Here is a 21,081-nt window from a genome sequence, read left to right as displayed (position 1 = left end):
CAGCACACATCCCTCCTAGTGGGATATGTCTGCTTCTGTACATCATAGTGCATATATGGCCTCTCTATTCTTTCCAACTTGGCCAGACATGCAGTGTTGCCTTTAGACGGTACAAAGACAAAATTCATAGCATGATTTATGAGAACCAAATTGCCCAACGGTACTTATCTGTAAAGGGTTAGACTCCTTTTAATAGTATGAGCTGGGTATGTCAGCTCATGCCTTTAATCCCAGAATGCCAGAGACAGAGACAGGCAGATTTCAGAAACACATAGGGAGACCCTGTCTCAAAAAGTGTAAAATAAATATATTCAATAGTGTTGGACAACTATTACAACCACCATTCCCCTTCCTGAAAAAAGAACAGAGAAGACACTCCTATTAAATGAAGGCTCTTTGGGGGCAGGTGCCAGGGATGCTCTTGGCTCGATTGATTCAGCTCAGAGTTTTGACCTTTCAAAGTACCTTTTACTCGCTTGACTTAAATAAGATATATCATTTATAAACTTTCCTAATCCCCTGAAGAAACTTCATTGGCCTCCTGGTTAGTCATCCTGAAGAGAGTACAATCCATTTCAGAGAAAAAGCACACCTATCACCTAAGACATGACATTTTCACATTTGGCAAGAAAACCTTTTAGCTGTTTTAGAGTTGGTAGCACTGAGAGTAGTCCTTACTCAGTAGGAGGTACCATCAAGTTCCCTTTTAAAATGAGATTCCCCTCTCCCTTTGTCCCTTCAAAGAACACATCCTGAAGCAAAAATTTGGGGGAAGGGAAAATACAAAGGCTTTTATATTATATAAGGATGGGGGTCTGGGAAAAGGTGACGCCAAGGCCAAGGACACCATGCTAAGGGCTAATAAAGGAGACAGTCTCAGAACTGGAAGAGGTCTGTCTTGTGTTTGAAATATACTGTCACTCTCAGGCAACCTGTCAATGCTAAATATTAGGACTTCTGTCTCTGCGGGAGACACAGCCTGGTGCATGTCAGCGTTTAGTGTTTGGCAGCTTTCTCAGCACTCCCTGACTCCATTTACCTTTACTCCGCATCCCATTCTCTCACTGCCTATCTGAAGCATTGGACGGGCAGAGTATAGGTGGCGGTGGTTGGTCCTCCCCGTATGTTGTCCATTTAATTCCAGAGCACTGATTTTTCCGAAGTGTGCTCTGCCCTGGGAAAATGGACACATGTTTCTCACAATAGGAATAACTAATTGCTTCTTTTTTTTTTTACAGAAAAAGTTGGTGATTCAAGGAAAGCATATTGCAATGCATTATAGCAATCCCAGACCTAAATTTGAAGATTGGCTTTGTAACAAGGTAAATATATATATTCTTCCCAAATTAAATATACAAAGTTTTTCTCTTTGTCCCTTTGTTTGATATCTTAACGAGAAAATCAGAACAATAACTGGCTCATATCAGAAGTCTGTTTTTAGACTTTTCTTTGGTCTTCATGTGCTAGCAGCATTAGAGAGCAGGATCTCTGTCACCAGTGCTGAATTTTGAATTTGATTATAAGTCTTATTATTTTGAAAGTACTAAGATTACTCACTGCACCTGAGTCTGATATGGGGAAAATTCCCGTTCATATTTACATTATGTCTGTATATACAACAATCCATGTAATGCTCTTAATACAAGAAAGAGCTTTTGTCAGTGGCTGCTTTAAAAAAACTTCATCTTGGTGAAAGTGGAATCCTACTTCAAAATACAATGTTTTTCTTGGAAGAATTCACAGGGTGTAACATGCTAAAATTTTAGGCACATGTTCTATTTCTAGGATACATAATAGCAGTTTTTGCTTTTATATTTTATTGAGTTACCCATGGCCTCACTACTCTAACCCACTAGAAAGCCTGGACTGATGTAAAAAATAATTACAGATAAAACTTTTTTTTTTCCAGTGCTGCCTTAACAATTTCAGGAAAAGACTAAAATGCTTCCGATGTGGAGCAGACAAGTTTGGTAAGCGTGGATTCAGCTGTTTGGAAAATGCAATTAAACTTGACTTACTGCCTGTAAACCTGAGGAAAATGTAGATTTCTAGAGTATTTAAGTTAGAAACTTATATAATAACGTAACTCTTTTTACCTTGAGCTAAGTAGATGCTGATGCTGGTTGTGAAAGAACAGAGTTTTTTGTGGTTTTTTTTGTTTTTTTTTTTTTTTCCCAAAATTAAGGTGCTGTTCGCCTGGGTTGCATGCTACATCTGCTTTTGTTTAGTACATACTGTCTCCCACTGGTCCAGTAGTTATTTGCATTCTGTATTAGCTGTCAGAATTATTAGGTTAAAGTATAGTCACAGATTTCTTAAAGGAAAATAGCATGGTGTCTCACACTTCTGCTGAATTAGAATAAAAAGTTCAAACCCAGCATGGGCTATATAGTAGGTTCAAAGGCGACCTAAGTTACATAGGAAGATTATCCAAAAAATGGTAGTAGGCAGAGAGTGGGAGATGGTTCAGTAGCTAACGTATTTTCTGTGCAGACTTGAGGACCTGCATTCACATCCTTGACACCCACATAATTTAAAAAATAAAAAAAATTAGGGTATGGTGGCATAATTATAATTGTAGTGCTGGAGAGGCATGGCAGGGCAATCCCTGGTACTCTGGCCAGCTAGCAAATGGGTCAGCTCACAGTGAATGAAAAACCTTGTCAAAAAGTAAGTTAGATACCCCGTACATGGACTTCTCCCTGCACTTAGGCGTGAGTGAGTATGGGTATATACCATACAAAGAGATACCACCATCACCACCAATTTAACATATATATATATATATATATATATATATATATATATATATGCTAGATATGCTTAAAATAAAAACAGTTAGCTCTCAGGAGATGAAAGCAGGATGATCTAGAGTCCAGGTCATTCTCAACTATATAGCAAGTTTGTTGTCAGCCTTGGCTACATGAAACTGTCTCATGCATAAGTACTTTAGAAGTTATAATGTATTTCTTTGGGGGTTTTTTGGGGGGGGGTTAAGTTTTTGAAGATGGGAATGGTAGTGTTTCTAATCTTCGCAATTCTCAGGAAACAGATAGGATTACCAAGAGTTCAAGACTTGCCTGGGCTCTGTACTAAGACCATGTTAAGACATTGGAAACAGAAAGAAAATGCTTTGGGAGGCGATGATGAGTAGTTCTCTGGCAGAGTTTTTGCCAAGCATGCACAAGAGACCTTGATTTGACACACATGCCCCCAACGGCCATGAAAAGAAAGAAGTGGGGCTTGTTTGTTTGTCTGTCTGTCTTCATTTGGATTTCCTTTACTTCTAGACTCTGAACAGGAAGTGCCCCCTGGAACCACAGAGTCTGTTCAGTCGGTGGATTACTACTGTGATAGTGAGTTCAAACATGATCTTTTGACTTTTATGTTAAAATTTGACCTCTTGGCAATCTCAGGTCTCTCACATTTTAAAAAGCTTTAGTTTGCCCTGTGGAAGATTGATCTTTGGAATTTTTTTAGCCTATCAGGATGAAAAGCCAGAGCCTACAAAAATGTATAGTTTTGCCTGTAAACCTTTAAAAAGCATTGATATTAATAAAGCTTTATTTTTCTTATCTACCAACAGCAATCATTCTTCGGAACATAGCTCCACACACTGTGGTGGATTCCATCATGACAGCACTGTCTCCCTATGCTTCCTTAGCTGTCAATAACATTCGCCTCATAAAAGACAAGCAGACTCAACAAAACAGAGGCTTTGCATTTGTGCAGCTGTCTTCTGCAATGGTGAGGTTCTCCACTGATCTTGATCTTTCAGAGTCTGCCCCCTGCGTGCCCCCCCCCTTTTTTTTTTTCCTTTTTTTTTTTTTTTTTTTTTTTTTGAAAAACATTTCTATTTAATGTGCTCTTAAGAGGGCGGTAGTAGGGCTGGAGAGATGGCTCAGGGGTTAAATGCACTGACTACTCTTTTTAGAGGTCCTGAGTTCAGTTCCCAACAACTATATAGTTGCTTGCAACCATTTGTAATGGGGTCTCATGCCTTCTTCTGGTGTGTCTGAAGACAGCAACACCTATACATAAAATAAATTATGGTTTTTAAGATTTATTTATTATGTATAGTATTCTACTTACATGTATGCCTACACACCAGAAGAGGGAACTATGAACTATGTCTGGTTCTTAGGACATAGTGACTTCTTAGTAGTAGTGAGGTAGGCAGGACAAAGAACTTGACCAAAGTAGGCAACTTTCTCTGTATGGTGGGGGGAGATAATTTCATTTCCTGGGCTAATGCAACACATGCATATTTGGGTCTCCTGGAACTGAAGTTGTAGATGGTTGTGAGCTCCCATATAGATAGACACTTAGGAATAGAACCTGGATACTCTGGAAGAGCAGCTACGACATTTCTGCAACCCTAAAAGTCAAGTAACACCCTGGCTCGGCAGCACATGCTTAGGCAGTGACAGGTGGATCTCTGTGTGTTGGAGACCAGCCTGGTCTACATATTAAGTTTTAGCTATAAAGAATTGACAGAGTTGAAGTTTGTACCTTTAGATTGATTTAGTATTTGTTCTGGATAATTTCATGTCCACAGGGTGTTTCTTTTCTCAAATTATGTCCAGAAGCAGGTTAAGAAATTATTGCCTCTTTATTTTCTTCCTTCCTTCCTCTCTTTTTTTGTAATGGAAAGCTTTATTTCTTACAAGGGTGGGTGGTAGAGCGATATTTAAATTATATCTTTAAATCTTTTTCCTCACTTTCTCTTTCAGGATGCTTCTCAGCTGCTACAGATATTACAGAGTCTCCATCCTCCATTGAAAATTGATGGAAAAACTATTGGAGTTGATTTTGCAAAAAGTGCCAGAAAGTGAGTGGTGTCATTTTATCCTTATTACAAACTCTTTAACAGCTACATGTTTACTTACATAAGGATGTTTGCCAGTTGTACCTCAGCTCCACAATTTCCCTGGACAGACAAGAGGGAGAAGATTGTCTTCTCTGAGAGTTTATCCTTACAGTCCTCTATCACAGTTAACAGTGGGTACCTGATATGGTTTTGGCATATTCTACTCAAACTCCAGCAGTGCAATGTAAACCTGTCCAGAAATAATCCTTAGCGTGTGGGACAGCATGCTGATGCATCACATTCCTGTCTAATGCTATAAGTGTCCTTTGTTTAGAGCCTGGAGGTACTTAGTAGGTACAGTACTTGCCACGGCTATAACCTTGGTGCTAAGGTGGAGACAAGGAGATCCTGGCAGACACAGTCTCAAAAAATAAGGTAGAGAATAAGAGAAGGATACCACATGTCAGCCTCTCGTCTTCACACACACTGAGCACACCTTTACACCTTCACGTGTACAGTACACAAGAAAATCTTCCTTTTCTAGTATCATTAGTCATCTAACACATACCTTATTGGATCACTTATAAAGTAGATCAGTGACATCCACTGAAGCTTACTAAGGCCCCTCTCCTTAGGAAATTCAACCTTACTAGCATTTGAGACACATATGCCCTCCTCCAACCCCAGAGGCTGGAATGAACTTGGCACAGTGGAAGCACAAACCTAGGACAGAGAGAATCACATGATACTACATCTTTGTAATTTCAGAGATTTGGTCCTTCCAGATGGTAACCGTGTCAGCGCCTTCTCTGTAGCTAGTACAGCCATTGCTGCTGCTCAGTGGTCATCCACTCAGGTAAGAGTAATGAGGAAGGGTCTTTTTCACATCATGCTCAACCTAAGTTTGCTTGCTGAAATGTTTTTAGGGATTGCTTTCTGACATCTTTATTGTCTACTAATTTTATCTTTGGTTCTTTTTCTTTGATATTCTATAGTCTCAAAGTGGTGAAGGAGGCAATGTTGACTACAGTTATATGCAGCCAGGCCAGGATGGCTATACACAGTACACTCAAGTAGGTGAACTCAGCTAGCATTCAACTTCTAATCTACAGACTGTGTCTAAAATGCAGCTCTAATGGTGGACTTTCCCTCAGTACTCACAGGATTACCAGCAGTTTTATCAGCAACAGGCTGGAGGACTGGAGTCTGATGCATCAGCTACATCAGGTAATAAGGATCTCTGTTGTGCTTTTATCTAGATAACTGTGGTTAAGGAAATAATAACTAGACTCAAAGCTACAAGTCCATATTCTTGAAAGAATTGAGAGGACATGCTGAAGACTATCATTATTAGCCAAAAACTCCAGTAAAAAGAGACAGTGCTATGATAACTGTCTTCTTGGAATTGAGCTGTGTTCCTCACCCCATGTGTGGAATCTTTAGTGACCACAGAAGTTTAGCTGCACAGAGTATGTGCCCCATAGCACCACTCAGACACCCACCAGCAGTGCCATAATAAGAGAGTGTTGGTAGCCCACACCTTTAATCCCAGCACTCTGTGGTCTGGCAGAGGCCACTCTGACCCAGAGATAAGTTCTAGGACTGCAGATAGATGTTGTCTCTGTAAAGGGGGAGAAAGACTTTGGCAATTAGACATGGTAGTTGTATAGCTGGGTGTGGTGGCCCACACATTCTAGAGTCAGCAGCTAGTGAATCTCTGTATTGCAAGTGCAAAACCTTCATAGTGAAACTATGAGAGGGAATGGTCAGTTTGTAAAGTGTTATATGGGATAGATGAAGCCTGGACTAAATCCCCAGCACTGCATAAAACTGGGAATTGTTCATGTCCTTAATGTCAGTACACAGAAGGTGGAGATAGGACAACCAAAAGTTTGAGTTCATATTTAGAGGCATAGCAAGCTCCAAATTAGCCTGTGCTACATGAGGGTGTCATAGAAAAAAACTAGTTTGCTTTTGATTTTCTTCCACAAATATAAAGCCTTAGAGTCAAATCTTTTCTTTGCGTTTTTTTGAGACAAGGTTTTTCTGTATAGCCCTGACTGTCCTGGAACTCACTCCATAGACCAGGCTGGTCTCAAACTTATATTCCAAGCAGAGGATTCATGAGTTTGAGGCCACCATTTAATAAAACCCTACCCTGCTATTCCACCCCACCCACCCACCCCCCAAAAAAGAAACAGACAGAAACAGCTTACAAAGTGTGAAGGCTGAAATGAATAGTTACACTAGAGTTCATACTGTAGCTCTACCTAACCCTTCTGTTTATCACCAGGCACCACAGTGACTACCACCTCAGCAGCTGTAGTGTCCCAGAGTCCCCAACTCTATAATCAGACCTCCAATCCACCTGGCTCGCCGGTAATCTTTTGCTCTAAATACAGAATAACTTTGTTGCTATGTTGCTATTACCCTTTCCTGGTATATGAGCCAGGATTGACTAATTTTACCTAACTTCTTTATTAGGTTTTTTAAAATTATTATATGCATGTATATGTGTTTTAAATATAAAGTACTAAGCCAGTCATATTTATACTTTGTAAATGCTTCCGCTTGGCCTGTAGAAAGTTGCCAGCATATCTCTTGCTATAGAACTGCCCTAGATCCTTGCTTCAGAGTATCTGTTAGGGGAGTCCTTCCTCCTAGATGATTACAGCAACTTAGTTCTCTTAAGAGGCTTTACAGTTGAAATTACATTGAAGCTAATGTTCTTTCCAGACTGAGGAAGCACAGCCTAGCACTAGCACAAGTACACAGGCCCCAGCTGCTTCCCCTACTGGTGTAGTTCCTGGTACCAAGTATGGTAAGCCAACCTCATGGGACTCTTGACAGTTGGAAGGTCATAATTCTTGCCTTTGTTGTTAAATAAAGTTCCTCTCCCTTTGAAACGGGTGTCAGAGGGACAATTGGGAATGTGAAGAAAGAATATTGAGGCCTGCTATAGCTCACTGGCTTAGAGGTTGATATCAAGTTTCTTACCTTGAATGACTGGCTGGGTTTTGTTTTTGTAGCAGTACCTGACACATCTACTTATCAATATGATGAATCTTCAGGATATTATTATGATCCTACAACAGGGCTCTACTATGACCCTAACTCACAGGTAAATGCTATTTCCTTCCTTAATATCACTAGAAAAACCTGGTTTCACTTTTACAGGGCATCAGATGAAATATTCCTTAAAAAGATTGTGTGACCCAAATAAGTTGTAAGATTTTTCTTTCATTAATTTCTTTATGGCTACCAGTAAATAATTTTCATTTCTTTTTCTTTTTTTTTCTTTACATGTTTATTTATTTTTTTTATGAGTACACTGTCGCTGTCTTCAGACACACCAAAAGAGGGCCTCAGATCCCATTACAGATAGATGGTTGTGAGCCACCATGTGGTTGCTGGGATTTGAACTCAGGACCTCTGGAAGAGCAGTCAGTGCTCTTAGTCACTGAGCCACTCCAGCCCCAATAATTTTCATTTCAGGATTTAAGATTTTAAAATGTTTTCAAACCCAGCGAGATGCCTCAGTGAGTAAAAATGCTCACCATGCAAGCCTGACAACCTAAATTTGATCTCTAGAACTGAAAATGGCAGAAGAAAGCCATCTCCCCATTTACCCTCTGATGGGCATATACATGCCTTGTTCACATCTCACACATAAATGTTGTACACAGCACTGATGAAATGATGGGAATGGGCTCAGTGGTTTCCATTACTTGCTACCCTTGCACAAACCTTTTCAAATTACAGCACTAACATGGCAGCTGACACTGCCCATCCTTCCAGTTCTAGGGTATTTGATGCCCTCTTGTGGCAAACACTCTAACACATTTTTTTCCATTGTTTTGAGATATATTGTATATATAGAAAAGTGTATGAATTGTAAATGTGTTTGAGTTTTTGTAATTTTCTTAATATGTGTTTTGCCTATGTTTATATCTGTTCACTCTGTGTACAGTGTCCATTGAAGCTGATGAGTTTATAAAAACATAAAGAGATATGTGTTGTGTTTATGAACAGATAAAGAGAGGATATATTCTATGGAGGTATGGTGAGGTGTGGGGGGAAGAGGGATGCCTCAGGCGGACCCATGTTGAGGCATCCCTTCCCCCTGAGGGACCAACCACATGATGGTATAGTATAGAATAGTTTAAGGGCATGGGGACGGGAGTTAAGAGCGTAGTAGAGAGAGGGAGGGAGACGAGAAGAGGCCAGCCATGAGCAAGTGGAAAGAGGGAAAGGGATTGGGTAAAGAAGGGACAAGAAGGCAAGAGCAAGAGAGGAACAAAAGAAGCAAAAGAATGAGGAAGGAGCTAGCAGCCCCTTTTATAGTGCCAGGCATACCTGCTATTGCAACTGGGGTGGAATTTAGAATACTGACAGAGGCTACAATAGGGTGATAGATCTCCTGGGACTGGAGTTACAATAGATAGTTGATAACCACCTTATGGGTACTGGGAATTGAATCTTAATGTTTACATGGATGCATGCTTTGTGTGTGTGTGTGTGTGTGTGTGTGTGTGTGTGTGTGTGTGTGTGTGTGTGTGTCTCTGTGTCTCTGTGTCTCTGTGTGTGTGTGTGTGTGTGTGTGTCTGTGTGTTCCTAACATATCTGCATAGTCTTCGTGCTTGTTGCCAATTAGTACCCTTCCCCTCTATCATCCACTATTTTGATTATATTTTTAGAGAAAGCTTTGTCAAATTAAGATTTTGTGCTAGCCAAGTGATAGTGATGCAGTTAGAACAGAGGCAGGCAATCACTGAGTTCCAGAACAGCCATTCCAGGACTAGGTGGATAGAGAAAGGCTGAGTTTGACCCCAGTCTACATGGCAAGTTCTAGGCAGCCATGGGCTACAAAGTCACGCCCCATCTCAAAAGCAAGAAAAACAGGAAGGTTTTTGTACCAAGCATGGTGGCACACACTTGTAATCCAGCACTCAAGAGGTAGAAGCAGGAATATCAGAAGCTCAAGGGCTACATGGATAATATCTCAAAAAAAAAAAAAATTATAGGGGCTGAAGCTCAGCACTTGATGTTCTCCCAGAGGACCTTGGTCTTGTCTCCCTCATGGCTACTCATAGCCATCTGCAGCCTCCCATCCAGGGCATCCAGAGCTTCTGTCAAGCTCACATACCCATATGCAGACACACATCACACATGACTACAGCTAATGAAAATTTTTTTCTAAAAAACTTTGAGGGAAGAGGGATATATGAGAGAAAAATTTTTAAAAAGAAAAAAGACTGAAAAGGCCTAGCTAGAAGGTTTAAATTCTAGGTGGGTTTTTTTCCCCTCAGTTGATATAAAATTTCCCATTTCAATCAGAATATATAATTCAGTGGATTTTAGTGTAGTCGTTTAGTTAGCAGCTGGCACCTCCAATCTACAGAACATTATTTTTTCTTCAAAAGGAGCCCTAGCAAAATTTTATTAAAGGAAAGCTTTGTTTACTTCTCACCAGTCTGCTCGGTCATGCTTCTAATATTACAGTCACATGGGTCAGTGATAGCCAGTGTGCACACTCTGTAGTATTTTCCCCTCACTGTGCCCCATTCAATATTATTGCCACTGTAGTGATGGACACCAGTTTTAGCCAACATGGCGTAGTATTCTATTTCAGATTTCCTCAAAGCTGGGCACTTGTTGCCGAGGATAACCAACTTTGCTTTGTCTTGTCTGATCATCTTCAGTCTGTACCCCAGCACGTACTTTCCACTTTTCATAACAAGCTGGAGCCTAGAGTTGATCAACTCCAGAGAATTTTTGTCTTCTTTGCTGCCACCATCTTCTTGCCTTATGTGCAGGACAACTCCTAAACAAGATCAGCTGCCAAAATGGCCGGGGAGCCTCTACAGAACATTTTTATCTCAAGTTCCCCTCCTCTGCCTGTGCCTCCCAACCCTCCCACAAAAAAAAAAAAAAAAAAAAAAAAAAAAAAAAAAAACACACACACACACACACACACAAAAACAGACATTTTTGTCTCTGATTTTTTTTTTTTTTTTTTAAGTCTACAGCACCCAGTATTCCCAGGCAGTCTCCCATCCAAGTACTAACCAGGCCTGACCCTGCTTAGCTTCTGAGATTAGATGAGATCAGGCACATTAAGGGTTGTATGGCCATAGGCACCTGTGTGTTCTTGAGGACAGGATGTAGCATGTCCAGGGAGTATTTTATTTTTGTTAAGTGTCTGTAACTTAAGGATTGAAAACAACTTTAACACTCCATTAAAAAGTATCTATTTATAACTAGGAACTGTGTTTATAGTATAGCAAAACAAGTGCATTTAGCAGGAAGTGGATATTGAGTGCCTGTGGTTTCTGAGAGGGAAGTGTGAAGAAACAATATGCTGCCTGCCTGTGTGCCCAGCTTCTTCTTGTTCGATCTGACATCTCCATGGCAGTTCTCCCTCATTAAGCCATAGATGTGACAATCCCACAGTTCCTTTCTCTGTAAGAAACATAAAGGACCCAGCTACTAGAATAGGTAAATCCCCTTGCTGTCAAACCTAAATAACCCAAAACCCAGATGGTAGAAGAAAACTAGCTCCTACAGGTTGTTTGTGACCTCTGAGCTCAGTATGAGCAACCAGACATACATACTAAACATGATTTTAAGGAAGAAAAGGGGGGCAAGGTACGGTATCACACATATCCTAGACAGAAGCTGGTGGGTCTCTTGAGTTCAGAAGACCAGCCTGGTCTACATAGTGAGTTCTAGGACAGCCAGGCCGTATCTCAAACAACTACATACACCATGTACTGAGGTCAAAGCAGGAGAATGAGAAGTTCTAGGTAGCCTCTTGTATATATTAAGTATGAGAACAGCTGCAAGGGATCCTGTTGAAATTTTTAAATTTGTATTTATTATGGGTATTTTGCTTCCATGTATACCACTTAGTGCCTAGTAGTCAGTGATTGAAGAAGCTAGAAGAGGGGGTTGGATTCCCTGGAACTGGAGTTATAGATAGTTGTGAGCTACTATGTTGTTGTGAATCAAACCCAGATCCCCTTACAAACCAGCCCCTGTTCCTAACGACCGAACCACTTCTCCAGTCCCATGATCCTGTTTTGTTTTGTTTTGTTTTGTTTTTAAATAAAACAAACAAACAAAAACCCTTCTAGATTCTTGAAAAGAAATCATATTCTACTTTTTCTAGAAGTTTCATACTTTACTAGCAGGTTTATCTTTATGCATATCAATGTATACTTCTCAGCAGGAAATACATATCACTAGTCCTGGGTATATTTTGGGTTTTGTTTTTTTAGTTTGTTTGTTTGTTTGTTTTTTGCCTGCTGTGTTGAAAAGCTTTTGGCTTAAGATTTCCTTTGAAGCTGAAAATGAAGTCCCACCTCCTAAATGCTAAATTCACAGACAGGTGTCCAGACCAGACTTATTTGGGGTTTTGTTAAGATAAGTTCTCAACTATATAGCCTAAATTGACTTTACATTTCCAGTTCTTTTGCCTGAGGCTCCTGAGTGCTTGGATGCATTACTACTAAGTGTAACATAACAAGGCTTGAGGCATAACCAGTGGTAGAGCTGTTACTTACATAGCATACGTATAGCCTTAGGACCAATTCCCACTACCACAAAACCTTTATCAGCAAATTTGTAATCACTGCATATTCTTTCTTCTTCTTGTAGTACTACTACAATTCCTTAACACAGCAGTACTTGTACTGGGATGGAGAGAAGGAGACCTATGTGCCAGCTGCAGAGTCTAGCTCTAACCAGCAGGCTGGCCTGCCTTCTACAAAAGAAGGAAAGGAGAAAAAAGAAAAGCCCAAGAGCAAAACTGCTCAACAGGTATGACCTGTCCAAGGACACCATGGTTCCTTAGAGAGTTAAATCAACTTAATTCTTCATTTTTGGCTTATAACACTTAAGTCAGCTTTATTTGGATTCTTAAAAACTGGGCTGCTGGGTCCTGTTGGTCCAACCCTATAATGAAGCAACCTAAGGTGCTTGTGAGGCAAAAGGCTCACAAGTTTAGAGTCAGTGTGGGTTTATTTTCCTTCCTTTCTTCCTTCCTTCCTTCCTTCTTTTCTTCCTTCCTTTCTTTTTTCCCACGAGCACTTTAGTAAAACCCTGTCTCAAAGTAAATAAGCCCCTGGGAAGGTAGAGTACTTGCCTAGTGTGTTCAGTTGCCTGACATTTAATCCATAAAAATCAAAAACTGGGTTGGGCAAGAATTATAGCCTGAGGTAGAGTGTTCTGGCTTTCAAGTGCTGGGCCTGATGTACTGAAAAGAAAACAAGAAAACTTTGTTAGACCTTGTGATTTAGGACTACATGAACCCTGTCTAAAAAATGAGGCTAGGGAGACAGTTCTGTCAGTAAAGTGCTTTTTGCATGAGCACAGTTCTCACAGCTCAGATTTAAAAATCCAGGCACAAGGAGACAGCTGAGCTGTACATAGTGCTCTTGTAGATGGCCCAAGCTTGAATTCCGGCACTTAACACTGGGAATCTTCCATCTGTAACTCTGGCTCCAGGGAACAAATGGCACACACTTTCCTGGCCTCTGAAGACACTACACTGGTACACACAGATCCATACACATTTACATAATTTAACATATAGAAATTTTTATGTGTCTGTCTGTATGGTATAGAGGTCAGAGACAGTTTAAAGGGATCTTTAAAGGGTTCTTTCTTGTACCGTGGGTTCCAGGTACCGAACTCAGATGACTACTGAGTTCTCTTGTGAGTCCCACAGCATAGGATTCTTGTTGGCTTATTGTTAGATTACAGAGAAGTGAGTGTTTTTTGATGGTGTTTTGTCGTTTGATACTAGATTGCCAAAGACATGGAGCGCTGGGCTAAGAGTTTAAATAAACAGAAAGAAAATTTTAAAAACAGCTTTCAACCTGTCAATTCATTGAGAGAAGAAGAAAGAAGAGAATCTGCTGCTGCAGATGCTGGCTTTGCTCTTTTTGAGAAGAAGGTAAAGTAACAGGAGTGGGCATACTCTGTAAGGGCTACCTGTGAAACAGTTGTACTTATGGCTTGTTCTGTGTTCCAGGGAGCCTTAGCTGAGAGACAGCAACTCATCCCTGAATTGGTGCGAAATGGAGATGAAGAAAATCCCCTTAAAGTAAGGAAGTACCACCTGTGTTTTACCAGCTGTGTGGTTTGAGTCCCACTTTGAATCTTTGCTATATCTTGGCTAATGGAATTCCCTCTTAAAATGGGATGCTTTTCTCTGTCAGTGGGTATTTGGAACAGCTTTGGCATTATAGAATCCACATTGAGGGCTTTGTTTTTTGTGCCTGAGATCAGGTGAGATGGACCGATGAATGAAGCCCGAATCCCCAAGCTAAGTAAATTGGCTTTTGAGGCATTTGTAAATAGAATTTTTAATGGTCTGGAAAGAAAATTAGGACAGAGTGTCTTGATAAATACTGGGCTAGCTGGGCCATTGCTCTGATCTGTTGTGTTTGGAATTTTTATGCATGGTCAGTGGTTTGAAAACAGTCATCTAAGAGACCATTTCTTTGGCTTCACAGGGTTGGTTCTAGAAGGCTGTTTCATACAGTTGATGAAGTATTCTTTACTACTAAAAGACAATACAGAACAATAGAGATTCTCTCACATTTTGGCACTGTTTTATCTGTGCAATTTCCAGTGACCCATTGTCATTTTGTCTCCAGAGAGGTCTGGTTGCTGCTTACAGTGGTGACAGTGACAATGAAGAGGAACTGGTAGAGAGACTTGAGAGTGAGGAAGAGAAACTAGCTGACTGGAAGAAGATGGCCTGCTTGCTGTGCCGACGACAGTTCCCAAATAGAGATGCCCTGGTCAGGCACCAGCAGCTCTCCGATTTACACAAGGTGGCCTTGCTTCTCAAAGCTTATTGGGGAAGGGAGGGAATTTAATGGTGGAAATGTGACCCTGGTGAAGGTTCAGGTTGCAAAGGTAATTGATGTTTTAGGAGGTAAGAGAATCATTTTATCTTCACACACCCCAGGATTTGGTTTGGATGCTATGGTGTATTGAGATTTGGCCAGAATATAAAGTGGTCTGAATTCTAAATGTGCCTGTAAATTTGTTTGTAATAGCAAAATATGGATATCTACCGAAGATCCAGGCTGAGCGAGCAGGAATTGGAAGCCTTGGAGCTGAGAGAGAGAGAGGTGAATACATGGAAACTGTGTTTGGATAAGAATCCTGACATCCTTTAATACTTTGTTTTGTTTGTTTAAATGGAGTGTTGCTATGTTCACAGGTTGGCCCTGACCTCTTAGGCTCACGTCTTCCAAATAGCTGCCGCTATAGGGCTATGCTGCCACACCAGTTTTTTATTTTGCTTTTATGTATAGCATTTAATTTCAGGTTCCTAAGCAAAGTGGAAGGGTATATCAAAAACACTTTTATCATCTAGCCATTATACCTCATGTAACTGGACTAGCCTGTGTTTTGTGAGCCCAACAGTGGATTTAATTAAGGAAAAAATGTGTTTCTTTTTGTTTGTCCTGCTAATATAAGCTTTCTTGAGTGGTGAGGAAGGCTTTAAATGAGGCACTGAAGACAGGAAAGCATGTAATTTCCCAGTCATGTAGAAGGGAAGAGTGGGCTGCAGTTGACAGATAGGCAGAGGACAAAAGTGTATTAGTTTGTAATGCCTGCAAGATTAGTGACTGATGAGATAGGGCCAGATAAAATTGTAAATGCATATAGAGGCCTATACATTAAAAATAAGTTAGAAATTTGTTGCCCCAGGATAAATCTGAGGTGTCTGTACTGAAAGCTTTTACTTTCCCATTGATTACGGGGTTTGCTGGGTGGGTTTCAGGAAGTCTCTTAAACACTTCTCTGTTTCTGGAAGTAGATCTGTCCAAATTCGACCTGGGGATGGGCAGTTCTGGCTTCCTCATCTTTAGGATAGTAACAAGTAATGAGACCAAGAGTGGTAAAGGAAACAAAGAAATTTGGTATTGAAGTCCATGCTAATAGGTTCCAGGTTAAAGGATACAGCGGGTTAATAAGACTATTGAACATTGAAATGAGGATACCCCTGCCTTATCTTTTTATTGTTATTTTTCTATATAGATGAAATACCGAGATCGAGCAGCAGAAAGACGAGAGAAGTACGGAATTCCAGAACCCCCAGAGCCTAAACGAAAGAAGCAGTTTGATGCTGGCACTGTGTATGTGATGTGCACCATTTTCCAGTTTATTTACTTAGGGCTCTGGCTGTTTTAAGTGACTGTGTGTTTTCCACTTTGCAGGAATTACGAGCAGCCCACCAAAGATGGCATTGACCACAGTAACATTGGCAACAAGATGCTGCAGGCTATGGGTTGGCGGGAAGGCTCAGGCTTAGGAAGAAAGTGTCAAGGCATCACAGCTCCCATTGAAGTAAGTATAGGCTCTGGCTTTCATGGGTACTGGATGTGTTTGTAGGCTTGCAGAGTGTTGAATAGGCAAAGGCATACTTTCCCTGAAACCCTTTCTTCATCTCCCTCATTGTGTTCTTTTGTTTATGAGAGGGGGGTTATTTCATCCCTCATGTGTCTCCTCACACACACATACTACACACCACCATCACCACCCCATGTAGCCATGTAGACCAGGCTAGAATCAAACTCGGATTTATATGCCCCTGCCTAGACAGTGTTGGAACTAAAGACATGTGCCATAAGCCTACTGCCCTTCCTTGTTTAAAAAATACAATTTGGAGAGATAGTTTATCAGTTGAGGGCGCTTGCTGCTCTTGCAGAGGACCTAGTTTTAGTGCCCAACACCCACTTAGGAATCTTATTCCAGTTCTTGTGCTGTGACTCACTCCTCTCGCCTCCACAGGCACTGCATACACATGGTGCACAGACATAGGCAAAATAATCATGAACATAAAAATGAATGAATAATTAAAACAACAAGATGGCTCAACAGGGAAGCCTAGCAACTTGTTAGGTCCCCAGAACCTACATAAAACTACCATCTTTACAAAGTTGTCCTCTGAAATGCGTGCAGCATGCCATACATAACCCCACACAGAGACATTTTTTTTTAATTTTTAAAGAAAATTTAAGGGAGATTCAGTAGTACAGGCCTGATTTTGGCAGACTGAGACAAGAGGATCCCAAGGCCTAGCTGGACAACTTAGTGAGACCCTGTCTTGACACTACTCACCCCAACTTGCCCATCTTAAATTTAAATTTAGGAGAAAAAGTCACTCAATTTTTCAGAGTCCAAATTGAGACAGTCCTAGGCTCAGGCTCAGACCCATTGGCCAAGATAGGAATGGTACCAGAGACTGCCCTGGTAGCACAACCTTTGTCAAGCTTTTCTTGTTTTTATTTTATACAAGCTTGGTTCCCCAGTGCATGTGAGTTTTATTGACATTATCCATCCTGTTTGAATTTGTGCCTATAAATTACCTTTTCGAGCCTCAGCAAAATGCTTTAGAGGCCTTACTAGCCACTAATAATGTTCACTGAGTAGGCATTCAAGGGTAGGAGTAGGTTCCTTTTCCTTAGCCACTTTTATTGCCCCAATCTTTAAAACTGCCTCCAGGTCCAGTGTGAATCTTTGTCTTCTCTTTATGGGTTTTGTTCAGTGGTGTGGGTGGGATGAGAAGTGGTGCAGTCTATACCTAGCTTAGCAGCTGCTAACAGTCTTTTTGTCTCCCCAGGCTCAAGTCCGGCTAAAAGGAGCTGGCTTAGGAGCTAAAGGCAGTGCATACGGGTTGTCAGGTGCCGATTCCTACAAAGATGCTGTTCGGAAAGCCATGTTTGCCCGGTTCACTGAAATGGAGTGAGACTGGGGAAGCAATGCGGAGCACAGGGAGCAAGCCATCTCCTCAGTTGCTCTTACTGCCTGTCTCTAAGGGCATGCCTTGTGCTATTAATAGTTTTAGGGTGAACCACTTTATTCTGAGGGGTTCTCCTACCTTAAATGAGCTCCCTTAAGTGGGTTATCTGGTAAACAACCTTTCTTCCCACCTGAGGGTTTGTGAACAGAGGGGACAATGGGCTTTTATACTAAGGTGTATATAGTGTAAATGTAATGTGTTTTACTTGTTGTAGCCTGTGTTGTGTCCCTGCTTCCTGGGGGCTTGAGAAGCTCAGAGTGGTTGTCACCAAAGCCACCACTGTCACTTATTGTTGTTATGTCTTTTCTTGGCAATAGCCTTGTGTATATTTGTATATTATACATTTGTACAGAATTTTGGAAGATTTTCAGTCTAGCTGCCACGTCTGGCTCCTTTACAAAAGAAATACCTTCAAAATTGGGTTTCCTGTGTCTTTATTGAGAGAATGGGTGGTAAAGGCTGTTGAGTCCGTCTTTGTGACTTTTCTTTGCATTTGGATTTTTTTTTTTTTTTTTTTAATTGAGATGAGTTAAAACCTAAGCTAGCTTTAGAAGACTCATTTAGGCTGGTTTGGTACTTGTGGTAATCTTTTGGCTCCTCCTTCCAGTTCATAAGCATAGATGGGACTGCTTCTGTCTTGTTCAGGTTCTAGACTTGTCAGGGCAGAGCACATGACTAGGTTACTGCTTGTCGAAATGGAACCTCCCTTTGGTTTTGCTCTTTAATTTTTTAAGATTTATTTTATGTATATAAGTACACTGTAGCTATTTTCAGACACACCAGAAGGGAGCATCAGATCCCATTACAGATGGTTGTGAGCCACTGTGTGGTTTCTGGGAATTGAATTCAGGACCTCTGGAAGAGCAGTCAGTGCTCTTAACCGCTGAGCCATCTCTCCGGACCACTCTTCAATTTTTAAAATAACAATTTTAGATCTATGTGTATTCATGTAATGTCTGTGCATATGTACATGTTGGTGCCCACAGAAGCCACAAGAGGGTGTTGAAAACTAAAGTTATGAACTGCCTTGTGGGTGTTGGGAATCAAGTATGGGTCCTCTAGGAAGAACAAGTGCTGTAAACCACTGAGCCTTCTCCAGTCTCTCTCTATCCTGTCTCACTGTGTGACCCAGGCTAGCCTTGAACTTGGGGTCTTCCTGCCTCAGTCTCCAAGGTGCTGCGTTTATGAGCATGATCCTCCTAGCCTGGACAGTGGTTCAAATAGAACCTCTTTCTCCTTTGCTGGAATGGAGGTGCCAACACTCTTCACCTGCAGGGGAAAGTGCTGTAGCACATGTATGAGGTTTCCAGCCTTAACAATAGGGCAAGAAACATTTTGGCCAAAAAGACTTTAATGATATTGGGGCCTAGTGCATAAGAAGTGCCATTCTTATATATCTGTGTCAAAAGTAATGGCAGATCCCCTGGGAGCCCTCATGTGGGTACTGAGAATCAAATTCAGGTTCTCTTTAAAAGCAACCAGTGCTTAATTATTGAGCTGTCTCTCCAGGTTACTTGATTTGATTTGATGGGGCTGGGGGCAATTTATATAGCCCTGGCTTTCCTGGAAATCCCTAAGTAGACTAAGCTGGACTTGAACTCACAAAGATCCTCCTGCCTTTGCCTCTCAAGTGCAGAAACTATGAGTGTACCACTGCAGCTGGGCAGAAAGTGTGTGGTTGTCAAACTCAGATGGGTGCTCCAACAGCCAATGTGGAATTGCTTTTAACACCACTGATTTGATATTGTCAAGGAAGGTAGTTTGTATTCAGGCAGGATGGACCTTACACAGTTGGGATGTACAATAGGAATGGCCCGATCCCAGCCAGCTTAGTAGTTCCCTGGAGAAGTATGTTGCATCTTCGTGAGGCAAAATGCAAAACTCCCAGGTGTGGGCATACATGGCAACCACTCAGATGAGGCCACACATTCCCTACGCTTGGGCACTGGACAAGTGTCTACCCTGGGGACCATCAGCCAGTCCTACCTGCAGAAGCCTCTAGGGAGAGGGTAGACTTTACCACCTGAGCAGCAGTCATAAGTAGCCTAATTAGCTGCATCTGACAGCAAGGAAGCCTCTTTGGGTGAGTACAGGTAGAATGGGCTCTGGAAGCTCCTAATTACCTGCAGTGAGATCATGAAAGGGTAGATGGTAGTGTCTGCCCTGCAGAAGGCAGCCCTCTCTCAACCATGCACATTGCTCTTCGGCCATGCCTGCTACCTTATATCTGAGCCCAATTTGCTTTTTAATTTTACAGCCAGTAACAAAATTGCTCTAGCCTGCCTGTGGGGTACCTTTCCTCCTAATTATCTTTGGTTAGATTTGAGGAGGTGTGTGCTGTTGAGGTAATGCAAATTCCCTATCAGCCTAAGCTGACCTGCAGAAAGCCTTCAGGGTTTCTGTGTTCAGACTGCCCTTGGCTGGGACAGCTGCTACAATGTGCAGGGCTTTGAGGACCATCCAGGAGCAGCTGCCATGGCTGTGCATCAAACAAGTTTCAAAGCCCAGATGAGTAGCCAGGCCTGAGCTAAGCTCTCTAGGCATGCAAAGTCTGGGTGGGGGATCTCAAGGGTGCCCAAGTCCAGCTACCCCTATTCCGGAGGGATGAACGCCCTAAGGGGACAGGTGGACCAATTAAGGGAGTGGGGGGGATGGTTCTCAGTTCCTGAGAACACAGTGCTACATGTGGCCACGAGATGGCAGCACTCCATCATCTATCTGCCCAGGCCAGTTTGGGCAGTAGTAAGCCAGAGACCTGAGGCATTGGAAATTCAAAGGCTTCTTTCTAAACTGAAGATAAGGAAATACTGCTAAACTCTGACCATAAAGTACTTTGTTGCCAAGGCTGTAAGCACCTCAGGGGTCATCCTCTCCAGAGCTCACTAGCTAAAAAGATGTTTTCAGTATAGTGTATAATCCCCCAGCACTTGGGAGCCAGACAACCAACATAGGTCAGCCTGAGGGAGAGAGGGTGCTGGGGAGATGGCTCAGCAGATAAGAGTGTGTGCTGCCCCTGTAAGGCACCTACTTTGGGCTGTTGACAGCTACCTCTAGCTCCAGGGGATCTGACCCCTCTAATCTCCATGAACATCTTCACTAACCCATCCAGACTCAAACACATTAAAAACCTTTTTATAAAATTGTCACCTGGCAGGATGTCCTGCAGCTTCACAGCATTATAAGTTCCAGGTCAGCCTGGTCTAGATAGATCCAAGCCAGCTAAGGCTACATAATGAGGCCCTTTTCTCAAAAAAATAGAAGAAAAAGGAAGTTCCGCAACACCTGACTGTGGGGCTAGCCCTGTGTGCTGTGAGTGCTCCGGTCTCTGAGCCACCCTTTCCTACCCAAGTACAGAAGTTCTTCGGTGGGTAAAAAGCATTTCTGCCTCATGTTCCCTTCATCTACGTAACTACTGACTCAGATGTAGTTCACATCAGACCTG

At 41.7% G+C, this 21,081-nt stretch overlaps 1 protein-coding gene and 1 pseudogene across 3 annotated transcripts in view; one reads left to right on the top strand and one right to left on the bottom strand.

Annotated features, from left to right (window-relative positions):
• The window catches only part of RBM5 (RNA binding motif protein 5), a 29,017-nt gene extending 10,982 nt beyond the window's left edge, over positions 1 to 18,035 (top strand). For both annotated transcript variants that reach the window (XM_080934619.1, XM_080934618.1), the window contains exons 7-25: positions 1,239 to 1,322; positions 1,910 to 1,970; positions 3,291 to 3,356; positions 3,587 to 3,747; positions 4,734 to 4,831; positions 5,579 to 5,666; positions 5,806 to 5,883; positions 5,965 to 6,037; positions 7,104 to 7,189; positions 7,547 to 7,631; positions 7,840 to 7,931; positions 12,470 to 12,631; positions 13,620 to 13,769; positions 13,848 to 13,919; positions 14,476 to 14,655; positions 14,884 to 14,958; positions 15,875 to 15,972; positions 16,054 to 16,183; positions 17,460 to 18,035. In XM_080934619.1, the coding sequence (XP_080790745.1) occupies positions 1,239 to 1,322; positions 1,910 to 1,970; positions 3,291 to 3,356; positions 3,587 to 3,747; positions 4,734 to 4,831; positions 5,579 to 5,666; positions 5,806 to 5,883; positions 5,965 to 6,037; positions 7,104 to 7,189; positions 7,547 to 7,631; positions 7,840 to 7,931; positions 12,470 to 12,631; positions 13,620 to 13,769; positions 13,848 to 13,919; positions 14,476 to 14,655; positions 14,884 to 14,958; positions 15,875 to 15,972; positions 16,054 to 16,183; positions 17,460 to 17,585 (1,965 nt within the window). In that variant the 3' untranslated portion in view covers positions 17,586 to 18,035. The remainder of the gene's footprint in view (positions 1 to 1,238; positions 1,323 to 1,909; positions 1,971 to 3,290; positions 3,357 to 3,586; positions 3,748 to 4,733; positions 4,832 to 5,578; positions 5,667 to 5,805; positions 5,884 to 5,964; positions 6,038 to 7,103; positions 7,190 to 7,546; positions 7,632 to 7,839; positions 7,932 to 12,469; positions 12,632 to 13,619; positions 13,770 to 13,847; positions 13,920 to 14,475; positions 14,656 to 14,883; positions 14,959 to 15,874; positions 15,973 to 16,053; positions 16,184 to 17,459) is intronic.
• LOC308434512 (large ribosomal subunit protein eL30-like) lies at positions 10,270 to 10,607 on the bottom strand (annotated as a pseudogene). The gene has a single exon. The product of its transcript is annotated as a large ribosomal subunit protein eL30-like (transcript).
• Positions 18,036 to 21,081: the final 3,046 nt, after the last annotated feature.

Source organism: Micromys minutus (assembly GCF_963924665.1).
Source record: "Micromys minutus genome assembly, chromosome: 21".
Classification (NCBI taxonomy): domain Eukaryota; kingdom Metazoa; phylum Chordata; class Mammalia; order Rodentia; family Muridae; genus Micromys; species Micromys minutus.
The sequence above is the reverse complement of the archived record's forward strand: the minus strand, read 5'-3'. Positions and strand labels throughout refer to the sequence as shown.